General features: G+C 36.2%; 1 protein-coding gene across 1 annotated transcript; it reads left to right on the forward strand.

The window, feature by feature from the left end:
• Positions 1–17,563: 17,563 nt before the first annotated feature.
• LOC132559592 (cyclin-dependent kinase inhibitor 1-like) lies at positions 17,564–23,558 on the forward strand. The gene is made up of 3 exons (XM_060224227.1): positions 17,564–18,111; positions 19,289–19,386; positions 21,424–23,558. The coding sequence occupies exons 1-2, from the start codon at positions 17,604–17,606 to the stop codon at positions 19,357–19,359; spliced, it is 579 nt and encodes a 192-aa protein (XP_060080210.1). The 5' UTR covers positions 17,564–17,603; the 3' UTR covers positions 19,360–19,386; positions 21,424–23,558.
• The last annotated feature ends 2,013 nt before the right edge of the window (positions 23,559–25,571 follow it).

A 25,571-nucleotide genomic window follows, 5' to 3' on the forward strand; every position in this document is an offset into this window, starting at 1 on the left:
CTCTATCATTCCAGTATTCTGTGACATTATTTTAATGTGAAAAAACGTTTCAACAATATTAAAATGCAAACTAAAAGTAAATATCTTTGACACGCTTTCGCACAAGGATCTTTCACTATTGGTACTAATAAGTTATAGCAATGTAAATTGTAATGATGAAAATATTCAGCAATCCTTTTAGAACAAATCTACTGAGATTTATTTTCAAACGATAACATTTTGATAAATCAAATACACAGAAACCATTCTTTGGTATCTGATTACAAAACTATCCCGAAAGGATCTGTTCACTATTAAATTTAATTGTCTGGTGCTGATTTCCGAGACTCCAACAGATGAAAATGGGTTCATTTCACGGTATTTGTATGTGTTGTGTGGAATGCTAGCCAGTGAACTTTTTTTGTCCAGATTCTAGTTTTTAATATAACAACTTTGAACTTTCACCGGACGACCACGCCCACAAAATACTATAATTGGTCTTAACTGTAACAATTTTCCATAAACTGACACTCCTGACTTCTGGGGAGAGTAGTAATTTGTCGTAACAGAATTCACCGGACATTGTCCTTCGTCCTCGCAAAAGTCATTGGACATAATTAAGCCCAGATTTAACTTGTTTTACAAATACGTATTCTGTATGTCGACAATCACGGTCGTCCCCGCCCACTCTGCGAAACCCGTTCATTGTTTAGACAAAATGGTAGGTTTTGTTGTGAATGGGTGTCACATAAATGTTTCAGTAGATGTCACTCTCAACGAGATTATGCAAATTATGTGTATTGTAGAGAAATATGATAATCAGGTACATGTAAATTGGTCTATTGTTGAACATATGTGGTCAGTATCGGCTGTCTTTGTAACTTTGTACTATTAAATACATAATTGATGGGGTGGTCACTCACTGACCATAGAAGCGTGACCTCTAAACCAAACGGTCAAACTGTTGCTGTATTGCCAGATTACCTGCTACATTTGAGGGAACCCATATCCACATATGAAAAACAAACAAGAATAGACCATGTAAAATATGCGTTCCGATATAAATAGCAAAATATCGTCACTTTTGAATGATAGTAAACAGTTGATACTACACTACCGATATTTAGTGAAGTATAATATTCATATGTATTCCATAATACTTTTGATATCTATGAATTTATTCTTAATGAATACTATTAAACACCAAAAAACTCCTCAAGCAATCAATCAATATACTGTTTCCGTTTGTTACAGAATGGCCTGTTTTACTTGTACGTCGGACGAACACAGTTTCTTTCCACTTCTTGTTAAGAAGGTATCAAAATCTGCCGCCATTACGTATTTTTGTTGTTGTTGAAAACGCATGGACAGTTGGACAGACCACATACAATTGGACAGACGGTCAATGCCAAAAAGGAATAGTTGATCAAATAGTAAGTAAATTCGAATACTGTAAGGCTTAGAATATATATATTTGAAAGTCCGTGCTATGAATATTTACATTTAGACCAAATAATGAACATTTCACAAGGGACTTGGTTGGTGTCGTTGGAAGCAGAGGGAAGTAAGGCAACCTTGTTGGATAATCAATCTTGTTGGCGGTAACAGTACTCTTTGATGAGACATAGAGCGCGTGTCCTAGAGTCTATGTCGCTAACGAGTCGCCAAAAAACCGTTACAGATCCTCTAAGGGTAGCGTATATGACCTCCCGGGGCACCAGCCCGACCCACCGACAAATTACACGCCAATTTGACTATAAAAATTGATTTCTCTGTAAATGAAGACCGATTGGTTTAACAACTTGAAAGAGCACCGTCGCCATGTTATTACGTCATAAGTTATCGATATGACCCCCAACAAAGGTAACATATTTGTAACGGGAGCGCTGATACCATCTGGTTCAATGAGCGAGGCGTGAACAATTTCGTTCGGTCATTGTGGACGGAGTCTTTGTGGGTCCAACATGGGTCATTAGCAATGACCATTTTACCACATATTGAGAAAACCGAATTAATTCAAATTTGGTGTAACCGAAATAGACAAATCGATTCGATGTTGATAAGAAGGAAAATATTGCATGATATCGTGATGTAACAAAAACACGGTCTGATGGTCAAAGCAGCGACAGTATACAAACCTAGAAATCGATAGATAAGTGCGTATACGAAACAGATCATATGAACGTTGTAGGTATTTGTATATTAAAACGGCATCAAATTCACTTTATATCTAACCTTCGTTATGTTGTGAAGTCACTGATAAAAGTTTGATTAGAATATTCTCTGTTTGGTATATCTACATCAAAGAAATAAAGTCAGAAATCGATATCCTTTAAGTAAAGCGAAAGATAAATATAAAAAAAAACTTACGATAGTGTTTTTAATTACTTAAACATAATCTGTAATACACTTTGGCGATTTTTAATAGACCTTGGAATACTTTTTTATCATTATTTTAATTCTTTGTTTAAATGCGTGGGATTTGACATAATAGAAACCTATCGAAATTAAGAAAATAGTTCGGTTTGTCAGTTTAAGTGTGCGAAATTAACTTTGAAATTTTAAGGTTAAATGAACTTTTGTGCTGCTGACGTTGACATTTCCGACACACATCGGATGCCAGTTCAAGGCAGGGCGACCATTTTCATAGTTTCGATGTCAGTAGGGACACGGATGAGTGAGAAATGACATGGCACGGGCGTTACAACTTTACGCCAAATTATCCAAAAAAACAGAATGACCTTCTTACCAAAACACATTACCTGGCATTAAACACATAGGTTTTGCATAGGTTAATGCCTGGGGCTCTTCAAACAATGACTTCCGTTTCCACCTTTCTTTTCGCCGCCGCCATTTTGAATGGGTAAGCCGGAAGTTGAGCAGTTGACAATATTGTCGGATGTAGAGTGCTCAAGGCAACCAATGATAAGTGTTGTTACAAGTACGTGATTTTGTTGACGAATATCAATTACCTACAGCAATACCACTCATTACTGTAATTACATTTTGATGACATCCGATCTGACGAGCCTGCGCGGCGCCCCCGGGAATCGTCGGGACGGTCCTGTGATGTGCTAGTGTTAGCACACCTTACATTACTGTACAAGGGAAATTAATTCACTGTATTGACAGTCTACTAAAGGAACCGCCAGACTTAGCACTAATTTGTAAGGAGTAGGCCGAATTCAGAAAGCATTGAACCAATTTATTACGTAGAATATCAATGAATAGACGTAAATTCTCACGGCGTTTAAGCGGGAAACCGTTAGATACGGTTAATGTAGAAACATAACGGTAAGGTTATCTTATTTTGATATATAAGATAGAAAAGCCGGTATATTATATTGGTAATTTATACACCCCTGTGAAAATAAGTACGACACCGATCTACGTCACAAAGTATTATATATTTCTGATTGATAAGAAATTCGGAATGATATATTTTGTGTGGATGGTTGACAGGAAAGTTATCATTTCGATTCATTTAATAAAATATATTTCTCTAATAAATCTATCAAAATACGTCGTAAAGGGAAACGGAAACCAGACCCTTGTCAAATCAGGCCTATATTTCATATCTATTTGTCGTCTGCTGACAAATGATTGTCAAGAAAGAGAAAACTACCGAGGGAAATGGAACACATTCAACAGGTTTTATGAAAGGAGCTAAATTGGTCCGAGATTGATTAAAAAAGATACTGTATAAGATGACAAGTTAATTGGATGTTTAATCAAAATCGAGGACCACGAACAGACCACTTTACCCAGCTCTACCAGGTCACGACGGAGACGAAAATCCTCCTGAAATCAAAGAGATTTCTCTCTCGTGGGAAAGAGATAGATAATAGACTCATGTCAGTGTTTGAAACAGTGGCTACAGGTAAAATGATGGTTATCAAACTGGTTCCATTGACAACTGGATTCATAACATTATACTTATCCAACAATTGGGTTTTACCGGGCGTTGATTTGTCTCGCAGCTTGATACCATCGCGACAAGGCCTCACTTTCAACGGCATTCGGAACTCCCCGTGGCGATGATGGACAGATAACTCTCGAGGTCGATAACAACATTTTTTCTTCCAACAGGATTCTAAATACGTATGTAATGCCAAGTTTACCCAATTTTATCAATAACTATATCACATCTTTGTCAAGATTACATCGGAAAGCCAGACTAATTAACGAACGACAGTTATTGTTCTCTGGGACTGGAATGTAATTACAGAGACATATATCTGTCTAACGTCCATGGGAAATGTATTCTTTGTCGATAGGATCTTGCCAAAATATCTCTATTTTTCTTATAAAGATGAAAACTTTTATTGCATATTTCAGGTTTATCAATTCATTTTAGGTCTACAACTAAAATCAGTTATTTAGTGGCGTCACCCAGACATCACGAATACCAACACGCTTGGTCCCTATCAGCAAGGAAAATCGCGACGTTCTCTTTGTTGTTTTTAACGTAATATGTTTTGCTATGACCATCAAAATTGAAGCAAAAGTACAACATCAACAAAAATTTATTTATACTCTCTGAATCTGTCTCGGAGCTATGTCCAAATTCCATACATCGATGACATTTCCAATCTTGTCGGTGTGTTTGGATACAGTTACGCAAAACATGGCAGAAGTATTGGATTACATTTGGAATTCCACCTATACATGGACAAGCGTGCCTACGGACATGTCAGGGCTCCGGACAACTGACCATACATGTTTTTCTCTTATCGAGACATGTTTTCACAACGTCAAACCCAGGAATGTGGCACTGGTCAGTTTTGTTGAAGTATCTAGTTTGCAGATGACAATGGTGATTATGTTCGGACACAACGGAGATATAAGTCGGCTGCTGTCATTGTTGTTATAGAACAACCCAAAGTTTGTGTTTTGTCTTTCAACAGACGGCATCTGTCAACAACAACGATAATAAAATAGAACATGTCCAATTAGCAATAATAATAGGACACGCGAAATATGTATTTTCACAACCTTGTCAATCAACTATGCTGACCGTTGGTCATTATGTCAGTAACAATGAAATCCCATTTGTCGAATTAGTAGTCTGAAGGGTCAGTGTGAACGCTCGTAGCATTAAACAGCTACTGTCAGCACCCGTCACTCATATAAACTGTGAAAACGATAAATACATGCACACTGTCTAACTCAACAGATGGATTATGGAAATTTGACAGGTCTAAAGACTATAATGTGGCTTTAATGGACTGGACAGGTCACCTTTGTCTTGGTCAGTCGCTCTTAAAACGACATAATTGGACAATTGATTTTATTAAGGCATGCTAAATTTATCACCTCGATAAAAGTGTAAAACACATCAGCTTAAAACATGTTTTCTTTCTCCAGGTGAGAACACCTGAGAACGTCGGCCAAATGTCCATTAGTGGCCGGAGAAATCCCATTGAACTGACCACAAGTGACCACGAGTGACCACTAATTGTCACGGACATTTTTTTTGCCTCCTGTCAACTCCAATATATTTTGAAGACATTCAGCACATCTGCCATAAAATGGCATTATATTTTCTTCAGGACTTTTTTTTCCTAATCGTACAGTACATGAAAATAAAGATTTGTTTCTTTTTTCTTAAATCACATATCACATCGTTATTAAAATGTCAGCAAACTCCCAAAACTAAAAGACAGCCAACATTTTTCAGGGACCACTTTCCTGCTACTCCAACACAATAGGCTGTATCAATATCTGTTTAAATGCCTACGTCTGGCGTCTGAACCAAAGAAATCTGATGTAGGTCGGTGTTCGTTGAGAAAACTGTAGATAATATGTGTTGCCTTACCTAACTGAGGGCAAATATATCTGTTCGTTGTGGTCAGATAGTCTACGGTGTGGTTAGGAGGCGTTAATTGTGGTTAGGGAGTCTTAATTCGGTAGTTTTGTTTCGGAAATAGGTGAACATCAAAAAATCTGTACAGTCTGATGTGGTCAGTGATGCTGTTTCATTGGCATTGTCAAGCATCCCAGTGACGTCATCAAAGGTTATTACGTAATCATACCCAATTGTTAGAGACAGGTTCGATCATATCTTCACAGGTTCATATAGTGCAATATCCGGTAACACGTTGAAAGGTTATTGAGTACAGATTTCACCTGGTGTACTATATGAACGTATTGATTTAATAATTTGGTTCGATTATTGAAAGATTAAGTGATCTGTGACGTATAATCTCCTACATCTACAAGAACGATCCCCCATTGACAGTAATGTCTCTGTTGTTGTTGCGACTTGTTGAACTCTATGAAACTTGCCACTAAGGTAAGGAAACAAACGTAGATATATATTTTACTCACTTATGTAAATATACACGAACGTTTCAAGGCCATTGTTGCAAATCCTTAGGTAAACATGGCACTTAATCCCGATATTTGTCTGCATGTGTGATGAATATATACATCAACAGAACGTTTGAATGGGTAGGACAATACTGGCTAATGACCCTTTAACTCCCAGACACTTACCTCCCTTGATGTTCAGATGTCCAACTAATGGTCAATCACACCTTTCGGAACAGGTGTGTACAAACTCCACGTTTACGTGTGATGTACAAACGTCTCAAAGTCCCAGTCGGCGTTTCGAATCATTCAGATTCTTTAAAGAGGTTACGCAGGTTGTTGTGTGTCTTGTTAACTAAAGCAAATTTTACAGTAGGGCGACAGCTCTCTGGAACCGTGTCTTATGATCCAAAACTTACCATGTTTGTTGTTTTTTTTTTCTAAGAATATTGTAAGTATTTTCTTTGATCATCAAAGTCAGGGCCCGTATTCATGAAACCATTATTATGCTCAAGGAGGAATTTTGTGCTCAAGCCCTATGTCTTGTTTAAGTTAAAAAATAATAAATGAGGCTGATTTTGCCGAAGATCTACAAACAATATGTAAGGACTTCAAGTCAAAGCTATATTCAAGGTTTAAATTTGACATACGTATTATTTTATATGATTTAGTTGAATTATAAAGAACTTGCTTGAGCACAAAATCTATGCTTGAGCATGAGAGCGATTTCATGAATACGGGCCCAGATTTAGAATGCTTTTAAGGCCGTTTTTGTTTGAAAGAATTGTTTCACCTCATTTTAAGATAATAAAATGATTCCTGGAGTCATTGTGGTATGGTGCATTTTTTTATTGGTTCAATTTGACTAGTTGAACATCGAAGGGTGCTATTTGCTCGTGTGGGTTTTGTTTAAACCATTCGATCTGTACTGCTGGAAGCCAATAAATTATCCTTTAATTTCAAAAAACTAAAAATACCATTGACAAATACGGAATGGCATCAGTGGTAATTTCACTTCCATATCTGTTATAGGAAAACATAACAACGAGATTTATTTTATAAGTTCGCATTGAATCCGAAATTTTAAAAAAATGAAGAAAAAAGATCCCAGATCACAACGAGAAAGTTGATATGTCGGCGTATAGTGTTTACAAGTATGTGTTAATATGCTGGCGCAATGATACATCCCTCATCCTCGTTTTTATTGATATTTTAGTGATGTGTCCGTTCGTGATACAGGTAATACAAGTCGATGCTGGTATCCCCTTGACATGGCCATATAGATATCACCTACCTTTATTAGGTCTAATGAAGCTGCCACTGTCTTTATTGCTGTGTCGCAAACAAATGTCAATTAATTGGTCATCTTTCACAAAGGACCGTCAGCTTCATGTCAAATAAAACAAGACATTTTGAACTTGGGTTAATTCAATTTCTGCCTTTTAAATGTTACTCATACCTTCTTATTTCAAAATACTTTTATTACATGTTTACCAACTCCTTTAAATGTGTGTTTCATTCTTTCTAAAAACTAAATGAAAATCTAAATAAATTTAATAATTCCTTTCAAGCTAACAAGGAATCGCATGACTTTAGTGCTAAGTGTATATCGAAACAGCCAGATAACATGGCTGTTGACATTTCTTATCCGGGTCTGGAGATCCACTCGTTTATTTAATTAAGCGTTACAATAACGGCACGTGTTAATGTTATTACATGTATATAAGGATGCCCGGTAATATGGCAGGTATACTGATGTAGACAATGGGAACAGGTAATTTGACATGGCCTTCGTTCGACAACCTGTTAATTATTCACACAGGTAAGACAAATGAGACACTAATAGGTCTATATACTTATAAACCTAGTATCTCAGAGATACTTTATCATAACGTTCATCATTAAATGTCACCAGCGACTGACATCCGTCGTGACAGAAATATCTCCCTTCAGACAAGATTTCCGCTGTTTTCAGTACGATTTCACGCAAATATGAAAACGATAGAAAATCATTTAATTAGATATTGTAGAAAACCTGAAAACGTGAGCCTAAGGGAGACCTATATAAAATGTAGATATTCCAAACATCGCCAAAATAATAGAAAAATGAAATATGCTTTATACCATCAGAATAATAATGTATTAATATGTTTCTATCATGGTATGTTTTTAAGGAAATAGTCCTTTCAGATGGTTTTTTTTTACGTCTTGCTTCTACTATTTTTGAGAAAAATAGGTTTCTGACAATCTGTTAACGGAACGACGGCGCAACCAGTAAAATGATTAAAATGTAGATATATTTGCTGAATAGAGAATGTTGTGCAAAGAAAAGCATTTAAGGCAAGTGTCTCCTTCTTCACAAGGTTCCGTTATGCATTGTAAATAAAAAGAATACTTAAACTTTGTTAATTCCTTGTAAAACAGTTTCTCTTACAGATGGTTGTAGCTGAGTGAAAATCTCCAAGATAAATACTTATCTGCCTGACACGGGGTCAAAGAAACGAACACGTTCGGGGAGGACTTGAGATAACCGTGAATTTGTTACAGATGTTATCTGTATCAGAAGTTCCGCCATTATTTTTAGGTCTACCTGAGACCTAATCATCCATTATCGTAACCTTTGATCCGATATAAGCAGGTGAAGAAGTTAACAGAAAGTAAGTTTTTGTACTGGTTGTCCGAGATTTGAGTATGTTTGTTGTAAACACAGAGATAAAATCACATGTAATAGGCTAACGTCCTTATAGTGGATGACTTGTAAACAAACTTGTAACAACAACAAACAAACACAGAAACATCAAAGAACTGTAGAAGACAACAAGGAGTTGAGGAGGTCGGCGGAAATCCCTTATAACGACTGTTTCCTGCGGGTTTATGTTTAAATCTTATATTCTTTTCTTTAGGAGGTTTGTGTTGGAAAGGAAAGGTTTACGGCAATTTGCTGCAATGTATCTCGAATGTTTTCGTTAACTGTGTAATATATGTATATAGATATACTTTTAAAGATGACTTTTTCATTATCAATGTTCAAAGCAAATAATGACGACGACGACGACGACGACGACGATGACGATGACGATGACGATGACGACGACGATGATGATGATGATGATGATGATGACGACGATGGTGGTTATGGTAGTGGTTGTGGTAGTGGTAGAGATGATGATGATGATGATGATGATGATGATGATGATGATGATGATGATGATGATGACCACGACAACTACGATGACAGTGGTGGTTGTGATAGAGTTGGCGGTGTGATGAGGAAAATGAAAAGAATGATGAGCTACATAGCGAGGCAGAGAAGGAGTGCGAGTGTGTTAAACTTTCTTTTTATGTAATACAAAAACATAATAGTTCAACAGAAGAATATATAAATTCTTTTTAAGATGTATGATATGCAAACGGAATTGATTTGATCATAACCTCCGAAACGAAATAATGAGAAACAAAATTAAAAAAAAAATCTTCACACCAACGCTAGTTATAGAAATGATTATTAATGTTTACAAGACACCAATTATAAGATCATTGCTTGGTGAACTTTCGCCCTGTTTGTTTTCTCTCGTCTTAATGGTGAGGTGTTGTGTTGGACGAAACCTTTAATCTCTCATGATATACGACTGTGCCGTTAAAATGTCCGAGCAAAGGAAAATAAACAAAACACATTAGAAAACTTAACAGCTGTCGGAGACAGTAACAGCCATATTTTACTTATGTTGCAAATGAGTAATTAATATAAGTCTGTTAGAGTGCTTCAACGAGGCCCAAATCTGTATCAAAGAGGGTCCAGTTAGACTGGCTGAAAGATGGGCTTATCTAAATGTGATTATCGGGTCATAATTTCCATTTACTAAGGAAAAGGGCGATAATTTGTATTTAAGGGATGAAGTTTTCCCTTTGAGTGAAATGTTCCTCTAACAAACTTGAGGATTATTTTCGTAGACTAACACTCACAGCAGGCATAGATCACTCGGCATTAACGTTAATTAGGTTTAAATCAGTATCAACTGAACAACCCGACGACGGATCTGAGGGGCCGCCGACTAGTCTCTAGATTGGACCTCTCACTGCGAAGAGCTCTGGCCTTTCTTACGTGTCCACCTCGCTCCTTTACTCTCTGGTCAGGCGGCCCTCTAGGGAGCCACAAGACTTGTGATTTTCATAGGAATGTTCACTGGGCGCCAGGACATATGGCTAACATAGCGATGATGGAGAAATGGCAAAAGGCGGGAGAAAGCGCGGTGGGGGAGGGGTAATAACGCTGTAGGACACTGGACCCGGGAATGGTGTTTGGGGAACAAGACTTTTTTCTTCACTAGGTACAGACTTTGTAGGAAAACTTATCTCATTGAACTCTATTAGATAAGCATAAGTTAACGAAGGCTTGAGGGGAGGGGACAAACAATATGCGCCACCCTTGGTATCACTTTCAGGCGGGAGAGTAGACTCTACCACATCCATGATTCTGCCTAGTAAGTATTAGATATCCGTAGGGGTATACTTCTCCGCTGAGAGATAATGGGTTCTAATTAATTATAATTATCAACGCAGGATTCAGGTTCACAGGAAAATTAGTGTGATTTGTTTTAGAAAGACGGGTAAACCTTGGTCTGACTTATTGCATCAAATATTAACCATGTTCCTCTTCTGAAAACTCTGTTCATTTCTGTTAGATGTTTTTGCTTTCCTGTCTTCACATACAAATAAAACTACACAGGAATAGTTATCCAATTAGCATCGATTACTTTTGTACTTGCCACCGTGATTCTTTTCTCTCGAAAACTGTTGCATGATTTATTTGAAAATACATAGGTATTATCACAAGAAAACAATGCTGAAAGTGACAAACTCGTTTTCTACAGTGTTCTATCGTTCTTGAATGTAAGACATGATATAAAGTTTTTTTTAAACATAGACGTCCACGAGAAAAAATGCATCTAGATTTTGCTTTGCGTTGTGGTAATATTGGCTGGTTAGGCAACGTGTCTTTCTTAAAATGTAAATGTTCAAATCGATGTCGATGCTTTGATCATATAGAAAATGGCGACAGATTATGGATAACGACTGGCCGAGGCCTCGACTTCGTTACGTCAGCGAAGGAGCACGAGCCGCTACTTTACTGTGGGTATAAACAGAAGGCTATGTTTGATTGTTTGTAAATAGGATAGCCAGACATCTCGCAAACTTATGATAAGGACTTCAGATTATTTCCGGAAATCAGTGAACGTCTTTTGTAGGACTTCGGTAATGACGTAATACAAAGGGAGCAAACTCACCATAACAAAGCAGTATCAAAAGGCTACGCCCCGCCCCTAACACCCCAGTATTTATATTCATCAGATCGAAGAAAGACGGCGAAAACTTAAACCCTACTGATAATCCTAACATAAACATATTTTCCGTAAGCCGAGTAAAGTTGCTTAGACCCTTGATAGGGACAACAAAGTGCGCCGATCTAACTGTGCAGGGGACTAAAGTGTCGCCGCGACCCGACGATCGCAAAAACAGGAAACAACTTAACACGATGTACTAATCTAAGCTGTGAGTACATATCTTTTCGGTAGATCGACACAGGAAAGATCAGCCACGATCCTTACATCATTATTTCTTAATATAGAATAAACCGTTCATATAAGAACCATTTTCTTTAGTACGAATTCCCTACAAACCATTTTGATCTATACGATCTGGTAAAGACAGCAAATTGAGAGAAAGTAGAACGCAATCTGTGTACAGTAAAGAGTCAGTTCTTTTCCGACTGGATTAGGAAATGACAGTCACCAAATGCACAGAATTACTGGTCGGTGCCCCCCCCCAACACCTTACCCCAATTTTGTTTTCTCTTTCTCATTTTCTAAGCCTATCTTTAACAAAAAAAAATATGAAAAGTTCTAAGGCTATTGCGTGACTATCTTAATTTGTATGTTTTTATTTGTTATAGAAAGGACATAAGTAAGATGTTATAACTTTTGTCCAATCCTGTTGTATTTTGATTGCAATAAAATTGATTTAAACTAAACTATCGCAATGCAATCATAAGTAGAATAATAGTACAAAAATGCTATTTTCTCTCCCTAGTAATGCTAAACAGAAGACGAAATTTAACGACGTCCGGATTGGTCGCCTCTCTCATGAAGAAGATCCGAGGACTGTATTTTGAGGCTTCCTACATGACGGTTTGTATTTCTCAGATAAGAAGCTCGGAAACGGACCAATCTGTGCGGAAACGATTTTGTTCTTTAAAAATGGCACTTTACTCTAATTGCTCAGAAGACATGCGACGTACCTTCCTTATATTGTTCAAAGAGGCAGTCGCAAGGTACTAGAAGGATCCTGATTGTTCATGAGGCGATAACGCAAGTAAATAAATAAACCATGATAGTAGAACATATTTTAACTACAGTTGATCTCGCTCTGTTTGTATCGCTGGTTTTTGTTGTATTTGTCATACGGACAAGGCTTCTGAAGGTAAGATTGTTTACAGAACACAACAGCAACAGCTTAATGGAAATTGTTGGAGACAGTGTAAATAATTTGCATATTTTTTACAGAAATGTCGAAAATTTTGACGTTAAAGGCAAGGCTCAAGAAAATACTGATTCCCAATGGTGGCATGACGAAAATATAAAACGGAACGAAACCGAAATGATGATAATTTTCACATTATAAACTTTATGGAAACTGACTTCCAAAAAGGTGGGAAAATGTATCAACATTACCCTAAAATAAATTATGCTGTGTTTGTTTAAAGAAACTGTAGATACCCTTATGCATAAATTAGTCTTAAATTAGATATAGACGAGGGGGCGGTGAAATATGATATATTATCATAGGAAAAGAAATGACCAGCAACTGACCGAGACTGGACGCAGACTAAGTCTGGACAATTTCAAGATAATATTCTCACGGCGGGATATAAATTGTCTTGACCGAGCGCGCGAGACTTTCAGTAATTTGCGCGTGGTAATTATCTGAGGTAATTAGTGATAAGAGAATTGATATCAATTTGCAGATTGATGGATGTGTTATCCGCCTTCCTAACCTATTTCCATTTAGACTAGCCGGGATCAAAGACATTCCCTGATATTCGACACGCTAACAATCTATACAGTGATGCCTAACCAGATTTATACTATCCGCTCATATTTCTGTTTACAAACAGTCTCACAAATTTTGGAAATTGGCGCAATTTTTCAAAGAAAATCGAATCTGGTTGCATATTACAGATAATTTGAAGATGATAATAAATCTGTAAGCTCAGAGGTAATTTCTGACAAATAGGGCGCCGTTTATTGTTTGAAGTCAGGACTTGTTCTGAAAATTGCTACAGAGTTACCAATAATTTTCAAGTTGGCCAAATAATAACTATTTTGTTTAGGTTATTTGCCTTTTTAGTTTTTGTTTCTTGTTTGTTTTTGGTTGTACAAGATACCATTTGCAGAAATTGTCTTGTTTCTGTGTTGATTATCCAGCACGTTGTAATTGTGCGTATTTTTGTGGGTAGCTACCAATTGCCTCATCAGTTCGTTGAGTAGCTACTTCGTTAAATGTAGCTAATGAACTGAAAACCATTCGATGAATTTAATTCTAAAACGTCGAATTTTAGAGCAGTGCGAATAACTCTCTACAATAATCGCTCAGTGACAGATGGTGGTATCATCCAGGTTAGAGATAAGCAACACATCGATGGAAAATGATATCGGATTTTGATCTATATCGCACATTAATGGACGGAGATTATTTTTGTACTTTAAAAGTTTGTTTTTTAGGCTAAACATTTTTTGATGATTGTATATATTTTTTGCATTTATCGTTGAAGATTGGATGACATTTTGAAACCATTTGCACAAAAAATAAAACCAAATTTTCGACTCTGTGCAAAAAGTCTTTGTACAAACCCCTCCCTTTCTCTAACGAGTGCGGAGGGGGCAATTGCTTCGCTCTCTACTAAGCTACTGTATTTCAGAGACAACTTGTACGCGATAACATGACTGTCTGACATGGACAAGGTCCTGTGTCAACAATAAGGGGCACTATCGGAGGAAGGGCCACTATCGGAGGTGACACCTGTTTGTGGTGGCGACACCTGTTAGCGTACACAAAAGTAACGGACACAGGTCAAGATGTCCACCGACACAGCATTGTTTTGGTTATTTATATAAGCATAATGGCGCGTAATCATTACAGCATATTACACGATAATTGTGGCGATGAAATGTCACGCAGAAAATATGTAGATATGACCAGAAAGGTACATGATACCCTATCTTGCACCAGGTAGGCAATCGGATAGACAGACATTGAGTCTGTAGAAAAAAAAGATTGTGACACCAGACGAATGTTATTTAGGTGTCAAGGAGAAAATGGATAATAAAGAAAATTATCATATTCAGAATATAGATGTATCTGTCTCAATGTTTACGTCCCTGTTGTCATTAGGTGACATGCTTTTGCGAGATGGGTGCACTCAACTGAGTTTAAAAACGTATCATTCTCGTGAATATACATGTAGTATTTAGTCAATGTAAAGTCACAAGGGCCTTTTTCTCTTTTGTATATGTTATAAGTGACGTATATTGTCTAATTAATGACACGTGCAATCTCCTTCCACGTGTGCCTCCACCCAAAAACTTTTCCCGTAAAAAAAATTGTGGCATGTGTATTGTGCTTCTGTATGTAAACGGAAATAATTCGGCTGTGTATTGTCAAATACTTACGTAATATTTAACCTATATGTTTATCAATCAAGCTGCACGAGTGTCATCACGTGTTAGTTAATCAAAACATTAACTCATGTGTGTTAATTAAGCGGCTGTAAAGGATGCTCGTCATCACCTTATTCTTAACAAAAGGATCCTAGGAAGTGATTGTAATATTTCAGCCACTGTCTGGGACCGCCACGCGTCCACAGTACCGCACCATCTGTCACCCGTCAATATACAAACTGTCTTTGTCTCACGATCCTTGTCTTGTTTCTACAAGGACACATCGACTTATCAACGTGTGTGTAAGTTATACTCCGATCTCACAATTTCATATCCTGAGAAACTATTATCATCTTTTATATTCTTACCAACCGTGTTTGTGTGTGTATGTGTGTTTTTTTTTAACACTTTAAAGAGTACTACTTCAAATCACTTACGGCTATTGAGTAAAACAGCGTTATAATTACTTTACACTGCTAAGTCATGATTACGACTTTTTAATTAGACAAAAAATATACTCTGCCCTGGAGTTAAAACAGGTAAAATTTCAATCCTAAATCTGATGAATTACCATAATTTTCTTTAATTAGGGATAAATGATAACTTAATTGTGCCATAAATATCGAATTATTAAATGTGTCTATTTTGGCATGTAATGAAACGAGTAAATTATATACTTTAAATTTAGTGAAATTATATTCATCTACTAGATCTACCTAATATAGTTTCCGTTGTTTAAAAACTCACTAATTATCTATTTTATATATTATCATATAATATTGTATGTTTTCAATTACTCAGATTTTCAGTTTTTACCTTGCAATTGATCACAAAAACTAAAAATATGAAACACAACTTACATGTCCAATATCGAGTTATAAATATAATCCTGTATTACGTTTCAGAATTAATATATCAAAGTTCTGAGCCTGACAAAGGATGTTCATATGATTTTCGCTTCGAAATATAATCTAACGTTCCTATTTTTAGCTACCACCTGTTGCAATTACAGACAAATCAACATCGTATATCTCTATTTTATCACATAAATTGATATCTATATTATTTACCTTTGAAACACAATTATTATGAACATTTCAATAAAAAAAAAATCTTCTTTACTCTGATTCAGTAATTTTTCGTACACGAGTATATATATATATATATTTTTGTAAGGATAATCGGTATCGTAATGAATAATATGACCTTATACTAGCAAGTTATGTCGAATATGAAATAACGGGTCGTTGTTACACACCATGATGAAAATGAGTCTCACGGTACAAGAATGAATGAGAATTTTTAGAAATCAATAATTTTGGACAATGAAAGGCAACATCTGCCCGTGTGATAATACCATCGATTCTCTTTGTGATATATTTTGTCAGAATAAATGAACTTCTGTCTAAGATCGATACTGCATTGACATAGGAATTAAACATGACATTAAGGTTTATTACTAGCGTAATTTCCCGATATCTGTATGGATTTTGAAACGGGCAAAATGTTGCTAGAGCACCATGCTGAAATCTCGACGGTCATTTCTTACGAGTTATTTCCCTTGGCACAATATTTTCCTCTGTTTGAGACCATGTACGTTTTAAAAATTTTATGTCCTGTTACCTATACAAACATGAATATGAAAAGTCAAATGTGAAAGAAACATTTATTGGTACATGATCATTTGAACCAATCATAATTCCAGATGTTTGACTCTGAAGCAAAATTAAAAAGTTTTTTTCTTGCAATTTGTACGCATCAAATGACAATAGACAGTACGGTTGTAATGCAACGCACGGGATTTAAATCTATATTTCTTCAATGTAAAAACGTTTTTTACGCTACAAACAAATAAACATGGAATTAAAATATAATAATAATAATAAAACGCTGTAGTTTGTAGCATTAAAGTCACGATTGACAGAGTCATATCGACAAATTTTCACAACGAATGTTTCTCATCTACGGTATCGTTGTAATACAATATGTACTTGTTTAGTTTGTAATCAAATAAGTTATTACGTTAAGCTGTGCATCTCATATGGGTACAAGTTTATCATGATATTCCCACATAGTATAAGGGAAATTAGTGTTTAAAGAAACTATATGCGTCACAGCTCAGTGAACTCGCGTGAGCAGAGCAAGTACCAACACGCTAATGTTGTGGCTATTTTTAGCCGCCGATCGTCATTTACAACATGCAAATCAGTTTCCATACATCTCAGTGATCTAGGGATTTTGAAATAAAATATACTTCAGACAATAATATTTTCAATTCTTTTATGAATAATATATAATTAGATCTTGCTAAAATGTCGTATTTGATTGTTTACAAACAAACAAATTTGCATATGCATCGGTGAGTATTACTGTAAATATAAACATACCGTGATTCACACACTACTACCGTATACGCTAAACTATCAATCATCATACAATGTCATGTGATAAGTCGCCCCGCCCACAATATAACTCTCGGATCTGATTGGCTGACGTTGTCGAGGCGTCCGTTTCATTACCGACTGCTTGTCTGGGCTTGAAGTAGACCCGTGTGTAACTCTTGGTGTGTTCAGACGTACTACTCTAGGTCCTGTTCTGATGATCGCCACAAAGATGCACGCTGTGGTTCAGCTCAAGGAAAACATCAATATTAACAACAGCAACAAAAAGATGGATGTGTCGCGGGTACGAAGGTGTTTATTCGGTAAGCCGGATAAGGACAGTCTTAAAGCTGAGGTTTCAAAACTCTATGCCAAAGATTGTGCAGAGGCCAAATCTCGTTGGAACTATGATATCCTTAATGATGTACCAGAGGATGGGCCTTTGAATTGGGTACAAACCACGGATTGTCCAGATTTCTACAAAAAAGGATACACATCAAAATTCCGACGTGTGATACCACGTGTGCCGTGCAATTCTGTTTTTAATAGGGATTACAGCGACGACAGTGACGATGAGTGTAATTATAAAAGAGTATCTAGTGCTACCAGCGATGAGGACAATGATGTGTTATCTAGTCATACGGATTTGTGCAATAAATCGGACGAGGATAGTAAAAGTCACAGTTCTACAATCCCCGCGAAACTCGTACAAACACACATGGATGGTAAGTACTTTGACTGCCTTGGGGATGGGAAATGACCCATCTATTTTCCCTTAGACTCGTGTGTATTTGTGTGTTGCCTACTAGCTATGCTAATTTATACAAAACGTTTTAGAATAGTCTACAATTCTAACCTAAATCTTGTAAGTTTAGACCTTAATTAGGTGTAATGAAGCCAATGTTTTTGTGTTGCGTAGTTGTAGGGTGTTTATGGTGAGTACGCCTCGTTTCTCTGACCTAGTTACAGAGAATCACGCCTGTATCAGTTGTGACATACATTCTCGGTTGTAAATTCGCGTAGTAGCGGTCTCGGATAGCGTCAGGGCACGGATAAATTTGTGCTGGCGGTTAATGTTTGCCATATGTGAAATGGTTTTGATGTTGACGGCCATCTTGATTGTATCGTGTTGTTTTCACTACGAACGTAAACAATCAAATGTGGCAATGTCCCAAAATTGTGTGTTTCGCTTTTTAATGCCCGTTTAGAACGCCGAAATGACAATGTAACCCCTTTCCTGCATGTGTGATCAATCATTCGATCTCATTTTATATTTTGGTGAGGAAATCGAAGCACATGCTCGATCTCAGCTGATTATTATTGTACGCGGGCATTTAAATGAAAACATGTTTGGATATGAATTGCGGGAAGCAATATTTGCGCCATTCAAATCTGGCTGCCTTGTGTCATGATTGGCGAGTGTGGCGAACATGTTTCGGCAGGTACAAAGTACCGGCTCAGATAGGTTTGTCGCCAAGACCGTACACGTTCATTCATGGGGAGTTTAAATACAAGTAGCATATGTACAGGTTTACACAAATACAATCACACGATTTCTAATGCATTGTTCCTTCCCGCCCCATGTAATCGTATTTCTCTGTTGTTTATTTCTGCACCATGGGAATGAACAGTTACATATATTAAGCAAAAATGTATTGAATTAATTGGCTTTTATTGTCCTGTTCAATAATAGTAATATTTATATAAATGCATTGTAGAACATTTTATATAAAATATACAACATTGTATGAAATCTACAATGAAAAATAAATTAAATTTTTGTCCAAAATTTTCATTAAAAGAATATTTAAGTCAAGAATGTTTTTCTAACTTCAGTAACATTTCTGAACAGGAAAAAGATATTACTGTATGTATTATTAATTAAATCTGTTTTGTTTTCAGCATATTTGAGGAAAAGAAAAAGAGCAGTCCCTTCAAGCACAACATCAAGCAAGACAAGAAGACTGGAATGAAGAGAAATTTTTAGTCTATATATACAGGTAGGCCTCCAATATCAATCATTTAGACCATGGTTCCCTACAAATCAATATACTCAACCAAATATCTGTATAGACAGTGGGAAAATTTGATGTTGCATTGCATAAGATCTTCGTGACCAGCTAGCCTTCGGTAGGATAAATATTTAAACATCAGGTATGAAGCCAGTATGATTTGATGGGATCGCCATGGCAATAGTAAACAGATTTACACTAATTAACGCCCTGTGTGGTAGGGAAAGAATCAGGGCTGGGGACCTTTGTTCTCAAATTGACTGGTATATTGATAATTCAATATTCTGCTAGATTTCCAGTATTTGGCAGCAATCTTTGAAGCTTAGTCTAGTCGTTGCTTGCTACTGTGCAAATAAGTTAATCTATAAATTGATTTAACAGAATGCTCGCTTGTACTTTTGACTCGCAATAATAAATGGGAGTTCAAATTTTTACATACTTATTTTATGCCCCGTATATTAAGTTACTTCCAAAATAGGAGTGTTGAATTGATTTCTCTAAGAACAGAATTTTGCTTTATGTGATGAAACTATAACTAACTATTAACTCCGTCAAGCAATCTACAGAAAGCCTCGGGTTATTTATGAAAAATAGTTGTAATATTATACAAGGTTTAGGAGCTAATAATCTTTACAAATGTCGTGGGAAGATGTCTTGGTGAGAGGGATAAAACTAGTGTATAGTGTACACTGGCAAAGGGGAAGGTCCCACTATTTGACCCGAGGCCATCTCAGTTGACCACTGTCATTATTGACCAAGGGTCAGCTGTTGCCTTGGTAGTGTTGAAAGTGTTAATGCTTGTCCAATGCCATTCATCACTCTTGACGGTTTCTTGTCGTCAGAGGTGTCCTGTAAAATTCCCTCCGGCCTCAGAGTTGATGCAAAATACAGCATGTAGTATGCATTTAAAGAGCTGCCATTTTTCATCATGGCTTGTCTTTAGAAATACGTCGAGCAAAATCTCTCTCTTAACACATGAGTTAAAAAAATTATTTACATGTAATTAGTGAATAAACATGCATTCTCATTTATGTACAAGTGAATTGTATACAAAATACTCAGGGAGGTTTAATATATTTGTATAGGAAATGTTTAATGATAATTTAGCACAGTGGCAATACACATTACTATCAATGAAGGATGGGAGAGACACTACAGGGGCTTGGATATAGAAGGAGAAGATTAATGAGCTATGGCCGTGGGCCGGTTTAACCTGAGATGGCTGCTGGCCCAGATCTGGGAAAATCCTCGCTTGAGTGGGCAGGGCCGTGACAGTTGATCAGGAGTGAAGCATTTATACATACTCTCTTGTGTATTTACTATGTACACAAAACGTAGTAGTAGTAGTGATAGTAGGCTCCGATGAACTCATTTGCATAAAGCTTGACCCGTTTTAAGAGTAATGCCCTCCGACATCATAGCATATCCTACAAAGACGTTGAATGACTGCTGTAGAGATGGCTCCGCGATAAAACCAGGGGCTGTATATGGGGGACTGTACATCTGTAAATGGGGCCTTTTGGGGATGAAAACAGAGTCTGGTTTCTCAACTCAGCATTGTAAATACAGCTGTTGTAAAATTGCGAGAGGTGAAACCTAGACATGAGAGGTGAAATCTAGAATTGGGAGGGTCTAAATAGAATTGTCTGATTTGTTGAAAAAATAGCTCTAATTAAGACTCAGAGACTAGTATGTTTAAAGTTCTAAACAAAGAAAAAAAAACAAAAAAAAACAAAACTGATTTTGATGCCTTCAAATTTTGATTAGCTTTACCTGAATTTATAGGAATTGATCAATTAAAAGTAGGACCAAATTAGCATTTTAAACAGCTTTGTGTTGGTGCCTTGAGTTCAAATAGTGCACCAGCATTGGATATAAACTGCATGTATATATTATCATATTAACTAGTTAAATATTGAGTCATACAGTGCATTATACCTGTCAGCATGTCTTAGAGGTAGAAGAGACTTTGTGACAAGGTCTATCCCACTTTTACTCATATGTTTGTATTTTGTATCTTCACAGATTTTGCAAACAGAAGTGCTTTGTTGCCAGAGATGATGTGCCAGTCAGTCGGTGAATGAGGACAGAGGTGGTATTACGGAGAGCTGGGACCAGACATAAATGGACAGAGCCCTATTGTCCGTCTGGACACAGTGGCCAGTCTTCCAGCACCTCAAGCACTGGACACATTGGGACCATACTTGCCAATAGTGAACGAGTACCAAGTGTAGATTCAAGGACCAAAACAGAAATATTGACTTGTAGTGCGGCAGGATCCGTACTTTTTCTACATTTAATTCTTGGCCAAAATTTGAAGATTGATATGTCTTGCCGACAGATATTAGATAGATGTAAAATTTTCTGAGTTACAAGTAAAAGACAATTATTTTGCATTTTCTGTGAGAAGGTTTGATTGTATTATGATAATTTTCTCTTTTTGTTTACGAAAAAAAAAGATGTTTGTCATCCTTGGATTTGTCTACCCCGTACATCAGTTGTTCACTATGTGCCCAGTAGGTGTCGCTACTGGTGATCCTGTGTGGCATATTTGTCAAAATAAACGAATTGATGTTACTAAATGCAGAATGAATGTTTCAAATATTTATAGTTTGATGGCTGAGAACTGTAATATAAATTTTTATCCACGAGTGAAAACTACAAAACTTACCATTAAATGGTATACATTTTTTCTCAATTAACTTTAAATCATTCCAAAAAATATCCATCTGATATTTACAGCTGATAACATCAGGCACAGATGCCAAACAAGGCGAAAAATATAATTTTACATCTTTGGGAGAAATATTTTTATTTTTATCTTTGTGGAGCAAAAAATATTATTTTATTTTGTGTTATTGTGTTTTCCATAATACACTGCCCTCATTTTCCAAGTTTGTGAAGAAAAGTTTAAAACCCTTGTGCAATTCTATATATTTGTGTAACTGCAGCTGCTGGCTCACACCTGACCAGGTGTAAGCGAGTAGAACTGTGGCCGATCTCATTTGCATATTATCATTTTATTTATTGTTTGCCTTAAATTATGTTCTAACTTAAAATACATTTAAGCGAAATGTATATAATATATGTATTACATGAATTATTTGTGAAAGCAAATAAGAGGACTCCTATTTATGATGTTGGATCTGACTTCCTTTAGTCAGAATAAAATTATTTAATTCAAATGTAAATATTTAACAAAAAAAAAAACAATACAAACAAATGTTAGCAGAATTTGAAGAAAAGTGATTGCTATGGAATATGGAAACAGTTATTTTAGGAGATAATTTGATTTTATTACAAAAGAAATATTCAATTTTAATCTTTGGCGTTTATCACCATATCTTGCCTATCTTCTATCTCCCTTTTTATTAATTATGTACATTTCAAGAATTTTGATTTCGTTCTTTTTCTACTCTTTAAATCCTCTATGATTTATTAGACAAGTTTAAGGAAATTTAAGAGAAGAGATCCACAGTTAATGTATGGTAAATGACATGGAGATTGGAAGGTTTAAAGAATATCTTCATGTTTACATCTGAAAGAAAGTAAAAGAAAAAAAGATAACAAAATATGAATGTCTGGTTGGAGTAAATAGATTTGAGGAATCTTTAATTAGAACATATATTAATGAAATGCATTTAACAATTAACAACCATCATGTCATTTACCGTAACACTTCACGATCCAGATGAATCCCTATATTGAATTGATCTCGTTTTATGTTGAGCCACAATCATCTTTGGTGAAAACCAAACCTGAAATATTTTGATTAATTTGTCCATATTAAAGATTTAGTTGTGTAGTTTCAGAATTACTTATGTGTTCAAATTGGAAAGGTTTAGTCAGGATATGAAAGTGGAGAACGATATTCGACTTGGTCGAGTTTTTTAAAGATTTTTTTCTGCGTGAATGAATGGATAAATAAAGAATGTAAGAAGGAGTGAATGTTGAATGAAATTAAAGCATGGATTTTTTTTTAGTTAAATGAACAGTGCAAAGACTCAAAACGCTCATCAACTTGTTTCCATTTATCATAGTTCATCAAGTGCAACTTTGTTGTGTTGTCAAAAAACTATTTCTTGTTGATGCTGAAATAGATAAAAAATACTGTAAAAGAAAAGAAGAAGAACCCAATAAAATTGAAGGTTTACAAAATACTTAATGTGTTGTGTTGTTGTGTCGTATTGATCCACATCTAATGAGACTGAGTCACCTGAAAGAGTAAAGATATTAAGTTTGGGCGAGATGTTGTTTTGTCTTGTTCCTGACTTTAACAGGCTTAAGAAGTATGATACTACTCTCAGTCGTGCAAGAGATTCAAATTGATAACCAGGGGCAGATAAGCCGATACTCTACTGTCTGACTCGTTACTTAAAAATCTGGATTTTTCAAAGAAATGAAATAACATTCAAGAGATTCTAATATAAAACCAGGAGAAAATAGCATACAAGGAAAAAAGACTATTTAATCTTTACTCGAGAGTATGAAATCTTATATTTAATATGTTTTACTGGGTTAGTCTCGGTCATGAAAGTATGATATTAATGAAGGGAAGTTGATACAGAAAAAAAACCTGGAGAGCTGGTAGAAGTTTTCTAACAATTCTCACATCTCCAAATTGGTATTCAATAACTAGGAAGTAATAAATGTGATATACGATGTGTGTTTAACATCATATTGTAAACTGGAGAGAAACCTATCAGATTAGCTGTATTAAGATACATTTGTAGGTTTATAACGGTAACTACGAATTTCCGTCAATATAGATTAAATACCGGCTTATCAAATGGCTAAGCATAATAACCAAACTATGACAGAAAGACGTATTTAATCATTAATTTAGTTGAATAGAATCACTGTGCCAACTTAACAAAGACACTATAACTTTATACGTCGACCTAGTTCGCAAGGCTCAGTTTTCAACGCAAAACGAGTTATGTCCCTTGGTGTCGTCTAAGTCATGGTGGGATTTGTTTAAATCACATACTTCAGTTACGCGTGAAGCAGACGCGTTTTCGCCAGATAGCTGTGGTTATTGGTTATTTACTGTTACAAACGTGCCTTAAAGATAAAAATTCGTTACGTTGGTCTACAAAAAGATTTCTTCAAACTATAGGAACCTGTTTGAAGTTCATACAATATTAGTGGAGATGTCCGACGGTGACCGCACTAAACTCGTGGTGGTTGGCGTGATTGTACAGAGGACATTGGGTCACTATTTCCGAAATCTAACAGAGTTTTAGATTGGTATGATAAGAAGAATTAAAAATAGCATGTTCACTGTAATGCTCACAAGGATTTGATCTCTCAAACACACAGAGATCGTAAGAAATTACAACTGCGGATGGTTCTTTCTTCTTCTTTTTTTCCCAACATTCCATTTCAAAACAATTAAGTTCACACCACGAGAACAACACTAAGATACTGCTGTTACTGTAAACCCGATATTTCTGCAGTGGTTACTTTTCAATAACACTTGACACGACTAAATAATTAGCATTTCACCGAGAAAAAATGTACGATGAAAGTTCTTTTGACGCCATTTTGAATTCTCACGTGAAGCATGTGTAACATGACCTCCTTCTCTAGAGAGCAGTTCGGCCAGATAGCCAACAATGTAGGTCCATGAGGGAATCGTCAGCTCATTTTCTGGTCTCGTGCTCTGTAAGTCTCGGTCGAGCGCAGTTGGACTCGATGCACATGTTGGCTCGAATTACCAGAGGCATGCAGACGTACGCGCACAGGAGGTGATAACCAGAGTTTTCTGCTTGGTTTGGCATTTACAAGTCCATCAGGCTTTCACACAAAGGATATCGGATCGCACAACCATTGTGTTATCAAATCTAATTGAACGTATATGCTACCAATACATCGCAGACTTTCTTGATTACGTGTGAATACAGACCCGTGTTTGATCTCGCATTATAAATCGTATTGGGCACATTGCTGATTATTTTTAAGAAAAATATGCAACATACGGTAGTTTTATGCACACGCACAATGCATCCTGGTTACACTTGGAATGTTACCTAATGTATCTGGCTAACTAAAACATCAATGGACCAGTCACCCTCACCACCTCCGTAACCCCTCGCTAACCTATCATGTTGTTACAAACGATGTTTTTTCCCAGTTTCAACACATTAACAAACTCTCCATCAACTTCTTTG

Source organism: Ylistrum balloti, unplaced genomic scaffold (assembly GCF_031769215.1).
Source record: "Ylistrum balloti isolate Yb309-2 unplaced genomic scaffold, AGI_CSIRO_Ybal_v1 Utg370946, whole genome shotgun sequence".
Classification (NCBI taxonomy): Eukaryota; Metazoa; Mollusca; class Bivalvia; order Pectinida; family Pectinidae; genus Ylistrum; species Ylistrum balloti.

Coding starts and splice junctions, on each gene's coding strand:
- LOC132559592 (XM_060224227.1), top strand. CDS start 17,604: ATGATCGCCACAAAGATGCACGCTGTGGTTCAGCTCAAGGAAAACATC. Junction 18,112..19,288: donor CGTACAAACACACATGGATG/GTAAGTACTTTG, acceptor TTTTGTTTTCAG/CATATTTGAGGAAAAGAAAA.